Source organism: Vipera ursinii (assembly GCF_947247035.1).
Source record: "Vipera ursinii genome assembly, chromosome: 1".
In the NCBI taxonomy this organism is placed as follows: Eukaryota; Metazoa; Chordata; class Lepidosauria; order Squamata; family Viperidae; genus Vipera; species Vipera ursinii.
This window is the reverse complement of record NC_139512.1, coordinates 55,156,859-55,175,654: the sequence shown is the minus strand read 5'-3', so window position 1 is coordinate 55,175,654 and position 18,796 is coordinate 55,156,859. Positions and strand designations below refer to the sequence as shown.

At 38.4% G+C, this 18,796-nt stretch overlaps 1 protein-coding gene across 2 annotated transcripts in view; it reads right to left on the bottom strand.

The window, feature by feature from the left end:
* Positions 1-18,796, bottom strand: part of PPP2R3C (protein phosphatase 2 regulatory subunit B''gamma) — a 29,778-nt gene that overhangs the window by 3,838 nt on the left and 7,144 nt on the right. For both annotated transcript variants that reach the window (XM_083348913.1, XM_083348912.1), the window contains 8 exons: positions 17,671-17,768; positions 12,261-12,331; positions 11,084-11,216; positions 9,430-9,485; positions 9,268-9,343; positions 4,386-4,522; positions 3,311-3,448; positions 53-112 (listed from right to left, as the gene is read on the bottom strand). In XM_083348913.1, the coding sequence (XP_083205039.1) occupies positions 53-112; positions 3,311-3,448; positions 4,386-4,522; positions 9,268-9,343; positions 9,430-9,485; positions 11,084-11,216; positions 12,261-12,331; positions 17,671-17,768 (769 nt within the window). The remainder of the gene's footprint in view (positions 1-52; positions 113-3,310; positions 3,449-4,385; positions 4,523-9,267; positions 9,344-9,429; positions 9,486-11,083; positions 11,217-12,260; positions 12,332-17,670; positions 17,769-18,796) is intronic.

Below are 18,796 nucleotides of genomic sequence, written 5' to 3'. Positions count from 1 at the left end.
AAGTAAGTTCATTAAGTATTGCGCATGAATATATTTTGATCAGAATTCTAACCTTCACATCTTGAAAAGAAACTGGATCTTGTCCATGGATTTTCATTTGTTCTTGAATAGCCTACAGGGTCAGAGATTAAGGAGATGAATAACATTTTAAAAATGAGGATTTTTTAAAGATGAAATTATGTATATAATGAAATAAGCTTAATTAGAATTGCCATAGTTGTGCAATTTTGCAAAGATGAAAAAATATACAGGTAGCAAGTACTGTAGTTATTTATTTATTTATTTATTTATTTATTTATTTATTTATTTATTGGACTTATATGCCGCCCTATCTCCCGAAGGACTCAGGGCGGCTAACAACAATAAAAACAACAATACAAAAGTTAAAAGAAATTAAATAAACAGCTCCAATAAATAAGTTAAACTAAACAAAATTTAAAAACATTTTTAAAAACCCTGTCGTCAGTCCAGGTCAACCTGATGAAAAAGGAAAGTTTTAAGGCTGCGGCGAAAGGACCGGAGATCCGGGGCCATCCGGAGCTCAAGGGGGAGTTGGTTCCACAGGGCTGGTGCTCCCACAGAGAAGGCCCTCCCCCTCGGGGTTGCCAGCCGACACTGTCTAGCTGACGGCACCCTGAGGAGGCCCTCTCTGTGTGAGCGTACTGGGCGATGGGAAGTCGTTCCCGGCAGCAGACGGTCCTGCAAATATCCCGGGCCTAAGCCATGTTGGGCTTTAAAGGTAAGTACCAGCACCTTAAATCTCACCCGGAGGACAACCGGTAACCAATGCAGCTCACGCAGGAGGGGTGTAATATGGGAGTATCGGGATGCTCCCATCACTACCTGCGCGGCTGCATTTTGCACCAACTGGAGCCTCCGGGTGGTCTTCAAGGGCAGCCCCATGTAGAGAGCATTGCAGTAATCTATACGGGAGGTAACGAGTGCGTGAGTGATCGTACGTAGGGCATCTTGGTCCAGATAGGGGCGCAAGTGGTGCACCAGGCGAACCTGGGCAAATGCCCCCCTGGCCACAACTCCAATATGATCTTTAAAACTGAGTCGTGAATCCAGGAGGACACCTAAATTGCGTGCCCTATCAATGGGAGGTAGCACACCTCCTCCCATAACCAAAGATGGAACCTCTTGGACTAAACGAGATGCCGGTACGTAAAGCCACTCAGTCTTGGCCGGGTTGAGCCGGAGCCTGTTCTTCCCCATCCAAATCCGTACCGCTTCTAGGCAACGGGACATCACCTCGAGGGCATCACTGGGTTGGTTCGGAGTGGAGATGAAAAGCTGGGTATCATCAGCATATTGATGATACCTCAACCCGAAACCACGGATGATCTCACCCAGCGGCTTCATATAGATGTTGAACAGGAGGGGCGAGAATACCGACACCTGAGGCACCCCACAACTAAGGGGCCTAGGGGCTGACCTCTGCCCCCCTGCCAACACCATTTGCGAACGGCCCGAGAGGTAGGAGGAGAACCACCGTAAAACGGTGCCTCCCACTCCCAACCCCTCAAGACGTCGCAGCAAGATACCATGGTCGATGGTATCAAAAGCCGCTGAGAGATCTAATAGGACCAGGATAGAGGAATAACCCCTATCTCGGGCCCGCCAGAGATCATCCACCAGCGCGACCAATGCCGTCTCCGTGCTGTACCCGGGCCTGAAACCCGATTGGTATGGATCCAGATACTCAGTTTCCTCCAGGACCTAAGGGAGCTGCCGTGCCACCACGCTCTCAACAAACTTCGCAAGGAAGCGAAGGTTGTAGACAGGACGAAGGTTATTTAAAATAGCTGGATCCAAGGCAGGTTTCTTGAGGAAGGGCCTTACCACTGCCTCTTCATTTTATAATATTCTATACAGGAAAGCTAGTATTAATTATCTCTTCATAATATTTAAGGGGCCTAGATGTCCCACTACTAAGAGATTTAAGTGGAGACACAACAGTGTGAACTTGGAATTCAAAGCATATACTGGTAATATTAATGATATTGATTCTGGCGAATATAAATTATTTGGAAAGCTGTGGACCTGTGTTAGCTTTATCCAACTCCTTTCAGGAATAGCATGGGTTACATTCAGATCTTGTAGTACAAAATATGCGATCGATTTTACCAAGAGAAAAAAGACAGACCATCTGCTCAATCTATTTGCAATCATTCCCAACTCTTAGCCCATTAAAAAAGAACTTAAGAGCAGCATGTCTCATTGTTAAAATAAGCCTTTAGCCTCAAAATTTGAGCCTAACTATTATGTGTAGGCTGGCAGAAAAAAATAATTGGAAGATGAAGGGCCAAAGTGTTATTACAGAGGAATTAATCTGCTTCATGCTGCTAAAAAAACCATACTTCCTGATGTAGTTTAAACCTGCAGAGCGTTTATTGTAAAGGCTTTGAAAAGGTTCCAGAGGTTGGGGGGGTGGGGTTTGACAGTAAAAACCTTTGACTGAATTAGCCTATTCTTGGATAATTCACAATGTAATATTGTTTGGTAGCCACCAAATTGGAGGAACAATCTTAGGTGACATGCTGAGGGGATTGGTGGGATGGTATATGTTCTACAAATAATAATTAAGGCTGCTTAATTATTTGACTCTTAACAAAATGTATTAATATCTTAATGTGATTTTAACAGTAAAACCATTCATTATCACAATTTCAAAAAGGACTATTCCATTTGCTGAAAATACAAAAAACGTTAAGTCAACTAACATTTATATTGATCTTGTGAAGGCTAAGATAGTATTTCCAGTCTTAATATTTACTGTATACTGATAGATCTTTGTGAAACTGTTGATATATTAACCAGTGTAGCTTGTGAAATACTTAATTTTGCTGAGATTAGTAAACATCATCTGTAAATTTTGTTAATCTGAATTATTTCCCAGTGAAGTCAGCAAAACAAATAAAAAGGGTATTTTAAAATTTACACTAAAAGTTATCATATAATTAGACAGCAATTTAAGCTTTTCCATCATGGCAGTAGCTAAAAAAAATAGCCTATTAACCATTAGAGGTTATTAGCAAGTCTTTCCTTAAAAGAAGCTGGGCTTATTAATTCTTTAGAAAAACTCATTTTTAATTATAAGCACAGCAATATGGTACCATAATGTATGATGCTCTGAAAATAACTGATTTTTTTAATGTAAAATTTTAAATGTGTGTATTTTTGACAAAAGCCTTGTAATAAATAGAGGTACTTTAAAGCAATCACCAGCTGGTTTCTAAGCAAAGGCACAATGGTTACAACAACACATGTACAAAAGAATGACCTACCTTCACAAAAAGGGACTTACCCTAAAAAAATAATTAAGGGAAAAGACATTCAGGTATCCTTTGTTCTCTATATCAAGCAATTTGAAAATATACTGCAAAGCTGCAGGTTCCTTTCTGTTTTCTAATGCAAGTACAAAGTCCAAGTACGTCTTATAGTCCTAAAAGCAGATGCAATCATGTTTATTATAGTCCTCTTTTTAAATTGATTTTGCAAGCAAACCATAATTGGTGACTATTTCCTTGTAGGTGAGCAGTTACTTTTTAGTGAAAGTCAGCATGAAATAGAAATGGCCACTGAAGGGGGAAAAAAGTGAACAGAAAATGCTTTTTTAACTGGCTAAGCAACATCCCCATAGATTTCTATCAATGCTACAAGAGAGCTGCTCAGAATTCAAATTAAAGAAACAAATGTGTACGCAGTAGATTAATCTATTGCTATTTGTCATTCCACTGATGAAAGTTAAACAGTTATTAGGTTAGGACAATTTTAAAAAATTGACTAGGAAATTTGCTATATTTTTTTTAGCATTTAAGAATAATTATCGTTAATGGCAATGGTTCTGCAGCTTTCTACCAGATTCTAGTCTCATATGAGCTTAGAATAAATTCTCTAGCAGAAAGTCCTAAAAAGCATGTAGATGTCCTATTGTATGTCACAATAATTCTCTATAAGATGTGATCTTGGAGTTAATAGGAATCAAAGTCCAAAACTCCATCTAGAAAATTAAAAGTACAGCATATATTAAAAGGAAATTCTATAATTCTACTTTAGATATTATGCTTGTATATTCATGTCAGCTACTTTCAGGATTATAAATTGTTCACTGTTCCTGGTTTTGGCAGAGAAAGAGAAATAATGAAGAACTCACTGTGCTCCCTTCACAATGAGATTTCTTCTTCCCATTAAGAATGCAAAGTCAGTTATGAAAAATACCATGTGTGGCGTTCAGCTGCCAGTGAAATGTGAATGTTTCTTTCATTCTATTTAGTTAATATGCATTTTATGTTACAATCTTAGAAACTACAGATCAATTAAAAGAACAAACATTGTTTCACGAAGCACAGTCTGCTAATGCTATCTTATGTGTGGAATACCATTTCTCCATCGTAGGTCAGACACTCCTGGAAGACCCGATCCAAAAAGATGTTGGTTAGTGTCCCTGTTCCATATCGAGACAATTCTTCTTTGCTAAGCATGCCATTGTGATCTTTGTCAAGATTTAAATATTGGCCTGCAGAGGATGGGAAAAGGGAAATATGAAAGGGAGAAATGCATTTTCTGTACCACTTTACACTTAAAAGATAAAGAGGAAAGATGTGTAATAAGCAAGCTTCATTTATTCAAGTTCCATGGTATAAACATATATGCCATATCATTTTAGATTTCTAGAGTAAAAAACCCCTAATTTTCATCACATGCACAGAAAAGAAATTTCTGTCTTGAGAAGTTTATAAAGATCAGTTATGAATGTTAGAAACCCATGTAATAAAACAAAAGCGGTAGGAGCAATATTTACTATTCACCAGTGAGGCCTCCTAGCCAGCAAGCCATGCTCTGTTCAAGAAGCAACATTCCAAGATGTTCCATGTACTATCACATTGCAGGGATGCAGGGAAGCTGCTGTTTCTGGGATGCTGCTGGTGAAGCTGGGCAGAGGCTGCTCCTGCCCAGGGTTAGCGCCCATGAAAGAAAGACACAGAGATCTCTCGGGGAAAGGGCCCCGCTGCTCCTGGGATGCACCCTGGATGCTGGACACTGAACCACGAGGAGCAGTGGACCTTGTTTATTTATAGCAAAAGCAACCAATCACATTTTATTGTTATTCAAATAGACCAATCATGGTTACACGTGTGTTCTTCTAAACTATCCTAAAAGGACATAGGTGTTAGAAGTAGATTCAAATACAGTAATGACCAATCATTTGTAGGAGGCGTCAGAATTTGTCTTAAATTGAATAGCCAATGGTGTGGAGGAATACTGTGACCATGCCCCTATCTGGCTGCAGCCAAATGGCCTCTCCTAGGTTCCTTTGTTTTCTGGGTTTATGGCTTACTTCCTTGCACATGGTTCACTGACCTTATCTGGCTGTAGCCAAATGGCCTCTCTGGGTTTATGGCTTACTTCCTTGCACATGGTTCACTGAAGACTTTCCATGGTAGAAAAGTATTAGCCAGAAAAGTACTAGCCAGCTACATGTATAGGAACAGAGATCATGGTTATTCCAACATCACATTTTAATCTGCTCTGGTTATTTGCACTCATTGAATATGCTCAGCCCTGATTAAGCTATTCAGGTATTCTGCCCATTAAGATTGCTTTTACTTATGCAAAATAGCACCCAAAGAAGAATTAACAGTAGGTTTGGTAGACAAAACCCCCAAGGTTTATTAGATTACTGTACAAAAGTTTCAGAATTATATCTGGCTGACATCTCCAAAGGAAAGAAAAGATGCCACTACCAAGAATACAGGCTGGAAGATGGATGTTGTTTTGCAAAATCTCCTTGGACCAAAGAGAAGTCTTGAGATAACCCACTTGCATTCCGGTTGGCTGCTCCTCATGAATAAATTACAGAAATTGAAGGTTTTTCAATTAGCTTAGGAGTTGGGTTGAAAGAGGCCTATCCCTTCTTTTGGGATTATAAAATAAAAAGAGACTAAGTTGATGACTACATGTAGAGGACTATCTGTAGCATATCTGTAGAGTCTGACACTTAGATGCATTCTTTAACAATGAACAAAAAGCATTTCCACAAAGGTCTGGTCTCTTTAAGTAGCTTAGTTCAAATTTACGCCAAAACAGTTTTGTCAAAGATAAAAATAATAAAACTACAAATACAAGAAAGCAACTGTCCCCTTTATCCATTTAAAAAATTTGCAGAAAATTCTTGAATCTTTAAATCTTCAAAGTTTCTTTTCACTTTACAATCCTGAAAGAAGTTTAACTCACAGAAAAGAATCTTATCTTTGCCTAGGAAGGGAAGGGACAGTACGCTGCTCAAGCCGCTTGGCATTACCTGCAGGTAAATTATTTCTCAAAGTGATTAAGAAATGAGGATGGATGTGCATATCGTTCATGTAGGCTACACCACAGTTGTGAATGAAGATGGAGTTCAAGGACTCCTGGCTGCTCCACCCTCAGAATCCATAGGCTGCCTTAGTACCCTCTGGAAAGTGAGCGCATTAGGATGGGGCCTCCTGGCCTGCAGTGAGGCTGAGGGGCAAAGGGTGTGGGAAAACAGGCCCAAGAGCTTCCTGGAGCAGGAAGTGGAACACAGCATGCCTCAAGATGGGGAGGCCTTTGAGGCATGCTGTGTTCCACTGAAGCCTGAACCTGTGCTAGCCTCCCATGGTCTCTCCCACCCAAGACAGCATGTGCTTTGCTGAACAACCCACACAGTTGCTTAATGACAACACTGGGAAGAGCAGGTATGGTGGTCATTAAGCAAGGTGATCATGGTGCCTCATTTAATGATCGTTACAACTTGTGACTATAATGGAAAGGCTCCATTAAGGACATAAGTCAAGGATTATCTGTAATGAATCAGATTGACTTTTGTTGCTATGGTTATCTCGAGTGAACCACTCTTCTCCATCTTTAATGATGGGGGGTGAGGTGTTACCCCCCGTCGATAGGGCTCGTAACTTGGGCGTCCTCCTGGATTCACGGCTCAGTTTGGAAGATCATATAGGAGCCATAACCAGGGGGGCTTTTGCCCAGGTTCACCTGGTGCGCCAGTTGCGGCCCTATCTGGACCGGGATGCCCTACGTACAGTCACTCATGCGCTCGTGACCTCCCGGTTAGACTACTGCAATGCTCTCTACATGGGGCTGCCCTTGAGGACCACTCGGAGGCTTCAGCTGGTGCAGAATGCAGCCGCGCAAATAGTAATGGGAGTGTCCCGATACTCTCATGTAACACCTCCTCTCTGCGAGCTGCATTGACTTCCAGTTGCCCTCCGGGTGAGATTCAAGGTGCTGGTGATGACCTATAAAGCCCTAAATTGCATGGGTCCGGATTATCTTAGGGAGCACCTGCTACCAGCATCAGTTTCCCATCATCCTGTGCGCGCCCACAGGGAGGGCCTCCTTAGGGTTCCGCCGGTTAGAGATTGCCGGCGGGTGATTCCCAAGGGGAGGGCGTTCTCTGTGAGTGCGCCCACCCTTTGGAACGAACTGCCGATGGAGCTTCGGAGTGCCCCCGACCTTTGCTCTTTTCGCCAGGACTTAAAAACCTGGTTGTTCGAATTGTCTGGCCTGGACTGAGGGATTTTAAATTTTAAAGTATTTAATTAAATTATATGAAATTAATTTTAAAATTTTAATTTTTATTGTTATTAGGAATTGTGGGCTTTACTAATTTAATTCTATTTTATTCTTTTTTGTATTGTTTTAATTGCCCTGTGAACCACCCTGAATCCTTCGGGAATAGGGCGGTATATAAATTCAACAAACAAATAAATAAATAAATAAAAATTCAACAAACAAACAAACAAACAAATAAATAAATATGGACCGTTGCAGCTTGAAGTTACAGAGAAACGGGAATAAGAGAGAAACATGCCTTTTTCTTTTGCTTGTTTGAAGTATTCTCACTTTTGGATTATAATAACATAATGGCAATTACAAGAAAAACAGCAAGAGAGGGTAGGAGTAGATTGTTATGGCAGCCTCCAGAGAAAATAGTTATGCAAGATTATCTGAACAAATGGGAAATAAGCTTTTGAAAAAAATGGATGAAAGACTGGTAAAGATGAAAGAGAAGATGAAACAAGAAGTATAAAAGATGTAAAATTGTATATAGATTCTAGAGAGGTAGAACAAATCATCAATAAAGTGGAAATTTTAGACAGTAAGAATGAAGTTCTAAAGAGTTGAAAATAAAATTAGGTAATCTGGCTTTTTAGAATTGAGAAAGATTTTTGTTTGAGACTTAAAGTTATAATACATGTCTATGAAGATATTAGAAAAAGGATTATTAAAACTTGGCTCAGACATAGGCAGAAATTGGTAATTATTTATAAAATAAATTCTAGATTTACTATAACAAGAAATGTTCCAAGAGATGTTTTAGTGCATTTTTTAGAAAGGAGACAAGGGGGCAAATTCTGCAGCAGCATTTCAATACAATCTTGGACATGGATATTAGAATTTTTTTTTGAAAGAAATTTCTATCCAAATTTTATGTAACAGGAAAGAAAACACATTTGGGGCTGAAAAATTAAAACAAACAAACAAACAAACAAATCAAAATTGAGGGAATGTGAATGTAAAAATAAAAAAGAGACGTATAGGTTAAGGGCTTTTGCTGATAATTTGATATTGTTTTTGGGTGGTTCTTTAAAAAAATTTGAATTATCAATGGTTATATTAGAGTTTAATGCATTAGCAGGTTCTAAGATTAATAAGCAGAAGAAAAAGATGTTAACAAAAATATGAAAATATAAGAACAAACAATTGATGAATAAAACAGGTTTTAATATTGAAAAAGGTAAAATATTTGGATAACACTATGACAAATATGAACAGTATTTCAAAATAATTATATTAAGACATGGAATGAACTTTAAAAAGATATGTTAAGACAGGAAAAAGTACAACTGTTATTGTTGGAGAGAATTTCTGTAGTTAAAATATATGTTCTACTTAAACTGTTATTTTTGTTTTGACAATTTAAACAATGGCAGAGGATATATATAAACTGTATGGCAAGGGGGGGGGGGAAATCCAGGTTCGGGATCATCCCCAAAGATAAATAGTGGTAGCAGAAGGCTGAGCAAAGTACAAAGATAGTAAAAATCAGCACTTCTGGGAAATGGATGGAATTGTCTATTTTCCCCCTTAACCAGGTTTTGCTGGAATGACTTTCATTAATTCTGATGTAAATATAGTAATTTATGAGGTCCTCTTTGTGCCATGTAAATGGAAAGTTCATGTAGAAAATGTAGTTCAAAACTATTTACACATGCAACGTACCATAAACCCTCAAAGCAGAAGGAGCAGAAAACCAATTTGTTTCTTGACTTTCCTTAGAAAGTTCTTCATCACGTAACTGAATAGATAAGGAAATATTACGTTAGCTATCAACAAATGTAAAGAACAAGTCAAAAGTCAAAAGAGTATCTTAAAAATATCTACCTCTAGTAAGTCATCTAGGAAGCTGCAGGCTAAAATATCCTGTATCTTTATCTTCCCTGAAAAAGAAAAAATAATGCTTCTTTCACTAGTTAATGACTGTGATATTTTTAGGTTTAAGAAAGGTAACAGCCAAACAATACTGAAAGGAATTCAAAAGAAATAAATCAACATTTTGACCTATCAGTTCAGGTTGTGAAAAATAAGAATGGGTTTTAAATTAATGTTATAAATTAATAAAATTATTAACATTTCAGATTGATTAAAACACTGTGAAAGTATATTTGTAGGTATTATTTTTATCAAAATATTTATTTTTAACAAGAAAGAAAAATGTTTATGTCATTTAAATAGATTGTGTTGCTGTTATTATTAAGATCCCCTAATATTGGTGAAATTTATTTAGTTTATTTTTTAAAAAATGTCTGTTTCCTTTTAAACAAAGTATTCTCCAATATTCCTGTACTACGTTAAGCAGGGGGGAAATAATTCCATTCACCACTAGATTTCTGGAGGAGGGGATAGTAAATGTCTAATCAATTTTGACACAGCTTCCTTCTTTCTAAAGCTGTAGAACAGAATGGGGAACACCTATGGTTATATTTGGAAAAGTCAGAATTGCTGCTGAAATCAAGACAAAAATGCCAACGAGACCTACTTGAAGGATTAACACAGCAATTACAATCTCATTTATTACAATTATCCACACAGTCAGAACTACTTCAGGAAGGTATCACAGGCAAAGGAACGGTCTGGAATATACAGTTTATTCTATTGCTTGTTATAAATGCTGTTTATGCCAGTGTAACCTGAACCAGTCAATTCCCATGCAAATTACTACTACTTCATTTACTTCAATAAGAAAGAAAGCCCTATCTGCATGCAGAGCTCATTCTTAAGTGAAGCAGCTACTATTGTGATAGCAAATGGTAAAACTGAGGGCTTGGGTGTCATTCATGTAAAGCTACAACAGTTCAGCTATTTTCCACAAGCATCATCATCAATTTATAATTTGCCATCTCAAAGGTAATATAAAAATGTGAACAAGAAAATTTTCATCTGTCAATGACAGCTTTAACATATGAAAAACATGATTGTGATCACTGTGCTCTGCATAAATTCAACCAACTGACAATGATGATTTAGCTATTACGGTATATTGTTATAAAATGTATCAGACTAAAAAACATACAAGACTAATGAAAAGAAATCCCTTCCTGGCTGAAGGTTTCAGTCAAAAACTAAATTAGTACCAAATCTTTTTTTCTATGAATGACACAGGTTTCCAGATTTATGAGCAAGCCTTCATCTCATCAAGAATACATTAATACATCCAAGAAAAATTGGAAGCCTATTTTCCAATTTTTACTATCGTTTTGCATAATGCCTTAATCTGGAGAAACTGAGTTAATCTTCATATTTTCAATAATTATGATTTACGGAAGCAAGATAATTTCAACCTAGCATCATTAGTTATATTTAAAATTAATCACTGGAAAAATAATCTTAGCAACAATCTTTTAATCATTTCTTCGATAGAAAAGAAGGGAAACTGGATCATATAAACCATAATATATTCAAAACAGGTATGTATTTGTATAGTTTGGATTACATTACAGGATTCAAATTTTAAAAAAGAGGAATAATTTAAACCTACCAGTTCTGAGAGGATCTAAAAAGAAGAAGAATTTTCTGACAGCAGTGCATACATAAAATGAGTAAAAGGATTTTTCTAAACCATCCAACTGTGGCAATGTGGGAATGAGTTCCAATATATAATTTTCTAAATCCTAGAAAATTAAACAAGAAAATGTATACTTATACCACAGATGTCATTATGATTAAAGCTGAAACTTTTAACATTTTTCCTATAGTTTGTAGTAGAAACAGACTGAGCATCTTTTTTTTCCTCTAGGTGCTTTCATAGTATTTGTCTCTATAGAAGAACTGGCAACAACTCTATATGGTCCTCTATTAACCCCGCAAGTCACATAATGTATCTGTTCTCTGATGCATGCACAATTAATGGGGAAGTGTGTAGGTTGTCCTCGACTTACAACGATTCACTTAGCAGACCACTCAAAGTTACAATGGCACTGAAAAAAGTGACTTATGAGCTTTTTTATAATTACAACCATTACAGCACGCCCATGGTCATGTGATCAAGAGTCAGACACTTGGCAACTGGCTCGTGTTTATGACGGTTGCAGTGTCCCAGGGTCATGTGATCACCTTTTGTGACCTTCTGACAAGCAAAATCAATGGGGAAGCCAGGTTCATTTAACAACCATATTACTGATTTAACAACTGCAGCGATTCAATGAACAACTGCAGTTAGAAAGGTCATAAAATGGGGCAAGACTTACTTAACTGTGTTGCTTAGCAACAGAAATTTTGGATTCAATTGTGGTTGTAAGTCGAGGATTACTTGTAATTGTCAAAAATATCTGGCAATATAGGACTCCATTTGTGAGAGTTGTATCACAGTGTTATCCTCTTTAGTTCAAAAAAAGCTAAGTTAACTCTACAGTCAAGATTTCTTGGAAATGCAGAGGGGTTACTTATTACAAATATCAGTCCATAATTAATTAATGTTATGTGAACAATACTCTCCCATAAATAATTATATTAAAATATGATTTAATTTATTAATCAAATTTGTACTGTCACAATTACAGTACTCCTGGTGGCTTACTTGAAATCTTTATGATTATATATAAACAGCTGATTATTAAATATGTTCCCTTCAACTGCTCTTTTTGAGTGAAGATAAAGACAACAGAAATAATTTCAGTTACATTAGATAAACATATCAATTATTATTCCTCACTTACTGATTCTCTGAGGTAACCTTGTCCAGCTACATCATATAAACTGAGGCCTATTCTTGTCTGGTACAGCCATACTGTGAAGCAGATTAAAAAATACCCAATAAATTTCCAGACAAGTAAAATAAGGCATAGTAACAAATTGAAAGAACATAAGAAAGATACTGATATTCACAAGTATTCCAACAAAGGCAAACTGGATATTCCTATTTAAATTAATTACAAATAAAAATTTAAAAATCTGTTAAAGCAAATTCTACAAATTCAAATACTACATGTATACATATATAGTTGCAGAGAGCTGAATATAATTGGCATTCTTAAATTTAAATTTACAAATCTTTATTGGTTTTTTAATATTTACATATACATGTATTTGTGAAGCAATATGGTGGTTGGGTAGTCAAAAGTAACAAATAACAAATTGTTTGTAAATAGTTCAGGTTGCATCAATAAAGATTCCCTCTCTGATTCCCTTAGTTTTCACATAGTCAAAATAGTCAAAGTAATCATGTTAATACATTTCTAGTTGTGACCTAGTCAATTAACAAAATTTTCAATATAATTTCACTAATACATATCAAAATCCTGTTTTTAAGTTTTACCTAATTGCAATAAAATACTCTAAAGTAGCCTATAATATACAGAAAAAAGCTTAATTTTTGGGTAACCCACAATTCCCTATTTCAATAAAGAATAATTTTCTTGTCTACAAAACTTATATTGTTCATTACAAAACATTCTTATGATTTACCAGTAAAGTCTAGTTTTCATCTTAACAAATCACCAATTATTAGAAAAATACTTTTTGTCTTAACCGTTCAACAATTATTAAAATACTATGTTTTGTTATAAGATTCTAAATTCTATAGTGTAGTTCAAAATTTTATTCTAAAAGCTTAATTTTGTTTTCCTTTAAAGATCTAAAACCTAGATGTAAAATCAGTTTACTGTATATATATATATATATTTTTAAAGATTCCCCTTAGTCCATCAAAAGAGATTTTTTAAGCTCTGTCCTTGCAAATCCCAAAAAAGAGATAAGTCTAAATTTTTAAATCTCTCGCCTTCCTTTTGTGCCAATCAGACTTCCATCTTAGTACCTTTGAATTTTTAAATGTGTCTCCCTTTCTTCCTCCACCTCTTATTTGAATCCAAGGAGACCATCCAAATGACAGTTTTGCCAAGCTGGTGTCCCCTTTATAATAATTGAAATATTGCTTTAATAGCTCAGTTTTTGATGTTTGATGTAATATAATTGTCATTAATTCAGTCTGATCTTTTTCTTCTTCTATTTCCATCTGGGTTAGGTAGAAAGTAGTAGCTAATGTTGTTATTGTTTGATTAGCTGAATCCTCAACATACTGTATTTGAAGGCCTTTGATATCTTCACTCTTAATGTTGCTTTCTTCGGGTGTTGTTTTTTGAGTTGTAAGTTTTGTAGTTGAAGTTGGAGTTTGGAGTTCAAGGTTCTCTGTAGGCTGCGCTTGTTGCTCTTTGAAATCTCCTATTTTGATGTTAATTTCCACTTCTATTTGTTTTTGAATTGTCAGTTCATCATTTAAGGTCAAAGTTTGGTTTAGTGGCTTTAAGTTGTCAGGTTTATCATGCAATTTGGCTTTAATTTGCTCAGTTATAGCCAAGATTGTGTCCAATATCAATTTGTAGTTAAGTGGTGGGATATAGTCATCCATTTTGTTAGTGTTTACAGCTAAGTCTTCCATGAAGGCTATTTTAATAGACGTCAGTAATTTTCCACCTCCAATGCTCTTAAAAGTTGTTTTCAGTGCCAGGTGTTCCCACACTTATCTTTGAAGATAGTATCAAGGACAGCTTTGTTATTCAGTCAGTTCTCACAATAAGCAAAAGGTTTACTTGCAATTCCACGTTTAGCCACAAGATCTCATCAATAGCATATAAAATAAGTTGTAAAGTTCTTTTTTTCCAGATTAATATAAAGCTTTTGTATAATTAGTCCATTCTTTTTTTCTTAATTCGCCTCTTGAACAGAAAATAGGTTAGTAGATCCCCACAAAAATAGGAGCTTTTTAATGAGTAAAAATAAGATTGCTTAATTTCTTTGCTTAATCAGATGATTTTTTTCCTTCCATGCTTTAAGGCTTAAAATGTTATTACCCAAGTATACAAATGCCATTGTTTCAAAAAAAAAGGGGGAGAAAATTTTCAGAAAAGTCCCACAAGCAGGCAGTTAGGGGGATAAGAAAGGTAAGGTCTCACCCAGGTCCTCCAGATTGCTTTGTTGTGCTAGGTAGTGCTTTCGGCTTTCGGCAGGGAACGGCTTAATGATCAGCCATATTGATGGCCGGTCTCTTCTTCGGGCCAAAAGGAGCTGCTCCGGATTCAAGCGGAGGGCTGCCACCCTTCCACGATCACAGGAGGCCTCCTTGTGGTGTTTGCCCCTCCAGGGCGACATTCAACCCTTTCCAGGGTCCTCCAATGAAGAAGGATTGGATGGCAGAGAGAGCTCTTCCTGCGCATCCAAAAGCGCCGTGCGCGCAAACCGGAAGCCAATTTACAAATCTCTTGAGATCCATTATGACAGGGGTGTCAAACTCAATTTCATTGAGGGACGCATCAGCATTGCAGTTGCCCTCAGGGGGCCGGGTGGGTATGGCCTGGGTGGGTGTGGCCTACTGGGTGGGCGTGGCTAGATTGCATATGGCCTACTGGGTGGGCGTGGCCAGCTCTACATCGTTCGCATCAAGGGGGCCTATGGGGGCCTGGGCCGGAGTGGGACAGATCTGAGGGTCTCTGGCAGGAGGAGGATCTCTGGGCCAGGGCCAAGGCAGTGGGGGCTGTTCCCTCACTGTTTCCAGGATGGCTTCGCGGGCCACATGAAACCACTTCGCGGGCCGGATCCGGCCCCTGGGCCTTGTGTTTGACATGTCTGCATTATGATTTCTGTTTTGCTTAACTGATGAACATCCTGATTTCCCTTATTCAAGTTATTCAAAAGACTGGTTCACAGATTATATTTGCATTTTGTTATATAATATATAATTATGCTACATGTGAACCCATTATTATGATCTATACAACAAACCAAAGTTTAACCAACCATAATTTAACTCAATCTGTAAACAGAAAATTAGTCCTACATGAAGTATTATTCGCATTACTGGAAGATGTATGAGGCAAGATTGAAAAAAGCATGCAAGGATTTAGAATACCTTCCAACCTTTTCATTTTTAGTAGTCATAAGAGGCACCTTCTGTACAATAAAATAATATTTTTGGCTTTTGTTTCTCTATGTCTGCCCTACACCTGAATTTTTTTTGACCCACTAAGCTCATAATTAACTGTTACAAAGCCAGTGTTGTGATTCAGGCATTCTGGCTTTATTTATTTATTTTTCAAATTTCTGAACTGTCCATCTCCCTCAGCTATAACCATTGACTGATCATTCTAACCATTAGGGAGGAGGAAAAAAAGCATAAAATAACTAAAAGAAGCAGATTTAATTATTCGATGTGTGAAACTCACTAGCACACATTCATTTTCTGGCAAGAGAAAAGAAACCACAGCTCTGTTGTATTTGTTAGTGGGTTTCTGCCCACCTCTTCTTGGTTCTGAATATGTTTGCACGTATATTCTACCAGAAGCAAAAGGGGACTGCATATGGCCATATGCTCTGTCCTATGTCAAACTCAATTTTATTGAGGGCCACATCAGCATTGTGGTTGCCCTCGGGGGTGTGTGGCTGGGGGGGGGGCGTTGCCTACTGGGTGGGTGTGGCTGGGGTGGGCATGGCTACCTGGAGGGCATGGCCAGCTCAACATCACTCACTTCAGGGGTGCCTGGGCAGGACTGGGGCAGATCTGAGGGTCTCCGGTGGAAAAGGATGGGACCAGGACGCACGCTGGGACATGGTTCCTCCCACCCTCCCTCCATTCCTTCCTCCCTGTTCCTTCTTTCCTGCCTCCCTTCCTTCCTGTTCCTTCCTTCCTCCCTCCCACCCTCCATTCCTTCCTCCCTGTTCCTTCCTCCCTCCCTTCCTTCCTGTTCCTTCCTTCCTCCCTCCCACCCTCCATTCCTTCCTCCCTGTTCCTTCCTCCCTCCCTTCCTTCCTGTTCCTTCCTTCTTCCCTCCCACCCTCCCTTCCTTCCTCCCTGTTCCTTCTTTCCTCCCTCCCACTCTCTCTTCCTCCCTCCCTTCCTCTCACCCTCCGTTTCTTTTTCCCTGTTCCTTCCTCTGTTCCTTTTTCCCACCCTCCCTTCCTTCCTCCCTCATTCCCACCCTCTCTCCGTTCCTTCCTTCGCCTTCTCATCTCTTTCCTTCCCCTGCGCTTAAGAAGGGGTGATGAGAGGGGGAGAGATTACCAGCACTAATATGCTGCTGCCAGCCATTCCTATACCATGTGGGCAGGTGAGGGCAGTCCCGTTGAAAGGGTGGCACTGATCTACAACCTGGTTGTGTCTATCAAAGCCAGATCTTAGCTCAGCCTAAGATCCACTGGAACCAGCAAGAAGCTGCCTTGCCACCTCTGCCCTGCCCCCCAGGAGTGCACACAGGAGAAGGCCAGTGCCAGTGTCCTGGGTGAAGTCAGCCTGTGGGACAAGACAGCTAGCAGGGACGCCGGACTCCACTTGTGCGTGCACCCAGGGGGCGGGACAGGGCTACCTTGTGGATTTAACGCTGAGCACGTTCTGGCTTTGATGAACACAACCAGGTTGTAGATCAGTGCCTGGTTGGCCTGAGCTGGGCTGGGCTGGGCCGAGGTGCGGCGGGCTGGTCCTTCGCTCTTTCCAGAGTAGGTACCCAGGCCAGATGGAAGCACATATCGGGCCACATCCAGCCCGTGGGCCTTATGTTTGACATGTCTGGCTTAGAATGACCCATTCTAAGCGGCTTGTCCAACTGTCTCTCAGAGGGACACATTTTTTTCTGGAATTTTTCCTTTTCTGCTTCCACCCATACCCAAGCTATTTTCAAATTTATTTTTTCTTTTGCTGACTTCTGTCATCATCATCATCATCACTATCATCATAATCTTCTCCATATTTTTCCAATATTTCATTGGATTAGAAAAAATAAAAATAAATTGAAAATGTGAATGTCATTATAATTTGCTATTACACTAACGTAATAGCACGTAGTAGTGAATGAATAACCGTATTGAGTTAGCAGTGATAATAATGAAGTATATCAAGATGATGTGATTAATAATTATGATAAATTTAATATTATCACATATGAAATTATGATTAAAACAGAAAAACACGGACAAGACTGATTGTCACTCATTTTGGTCTACTTATCCAGCTCACACCCACTTTTAAGAAAATGGTTCTCAATGCAGTTTAAAACAGAGTGCAGTCCCAAACCTACTATATGGAATCTAATAATATAATCTGCATTATTATAGATATTGTTACAATGGATCAAAAGGACTCACCTTTTCTCATTACATAATTGAAAAACTGCATGATAGATATTCTTCCATAGGGATCATTATGAAGTAATTTAGCAAAAATTTTAGCTGTGAAGAATTGCCTGTGAAACATAAATTTAGTACTGAAATTTTGAAGATTTGTCTTTGTAGATCGAATGTCAGTTATATAATGAATGGAATAAACAACACAATAGAAATTTGTATTCTAAATATATTTTTGATATTCTGATGCAACTTGAGAAAATTTATCAATCCACTTAACTTCTTCATATCTGTACTTAATACACTTTTTCCCACAATTTATGTATAACTTGAACTTGTTCATCCTGTTTTCCTGTTTATTAATCTATCCTAAATAGATCAATCTATCAAATATTCACTGTTAATTACAAGTAGCCCTTATATTTAGCAACCATTCAAATTATGACAATAGTAAATGAGTAGTTGTTATGACCACTCCTCAAGTTCTGACTGTCCCATTACCTCTGTGATCACATGATCACAATCTGCATACTTGGCAACTGCCTTGCACTTGTGATGATTATAGTGTCCCTCAGTCACATGATTGCATTTTGCAACCTTGCTTGAGTCTCACCCACCTGGGCAAAGCGCACTGCCCCCAAATCTTAGCAATAGCAATAACACTTAGATTTATATACCACACCATAATGCTTCACGGCATTCTCTGAGCAGTTTAGAAAATCCGCATATTGCCCCCAACAATCTTGGTCCTCATTTTACTGACCTCTAAAGGACAGAAGACTGAGCCAACCCTGAGCCTGTCAGGATCAAACTCCAGAGTGTGGACAGAGTTAGCCTTTATTATTGCATTCTAACTACTGTGCCACAAGGCTCCCCAGTCTTGTTGAGCTCGCACTGCCCACCACCCATGTATCCCACCCTGAGTTTTTCTGGGTTCACATTGTGTCTCTCTACTACTTGTGCATCCTCACACATGCTCCCTGAGCATGGCTGAGTTCACAGTGTCTCCACAGCCTCTCATGCACCCTCTCCCATTCTTGCTCATCTGTTAGCAGCTATCTGAAGCCCCACATGCTTGTGTTGTGTCTTCTCGGCCACCTGTGGATCCTCCTGTTCCCACTCTCACCCAGTAGCCGCCACTTATCTG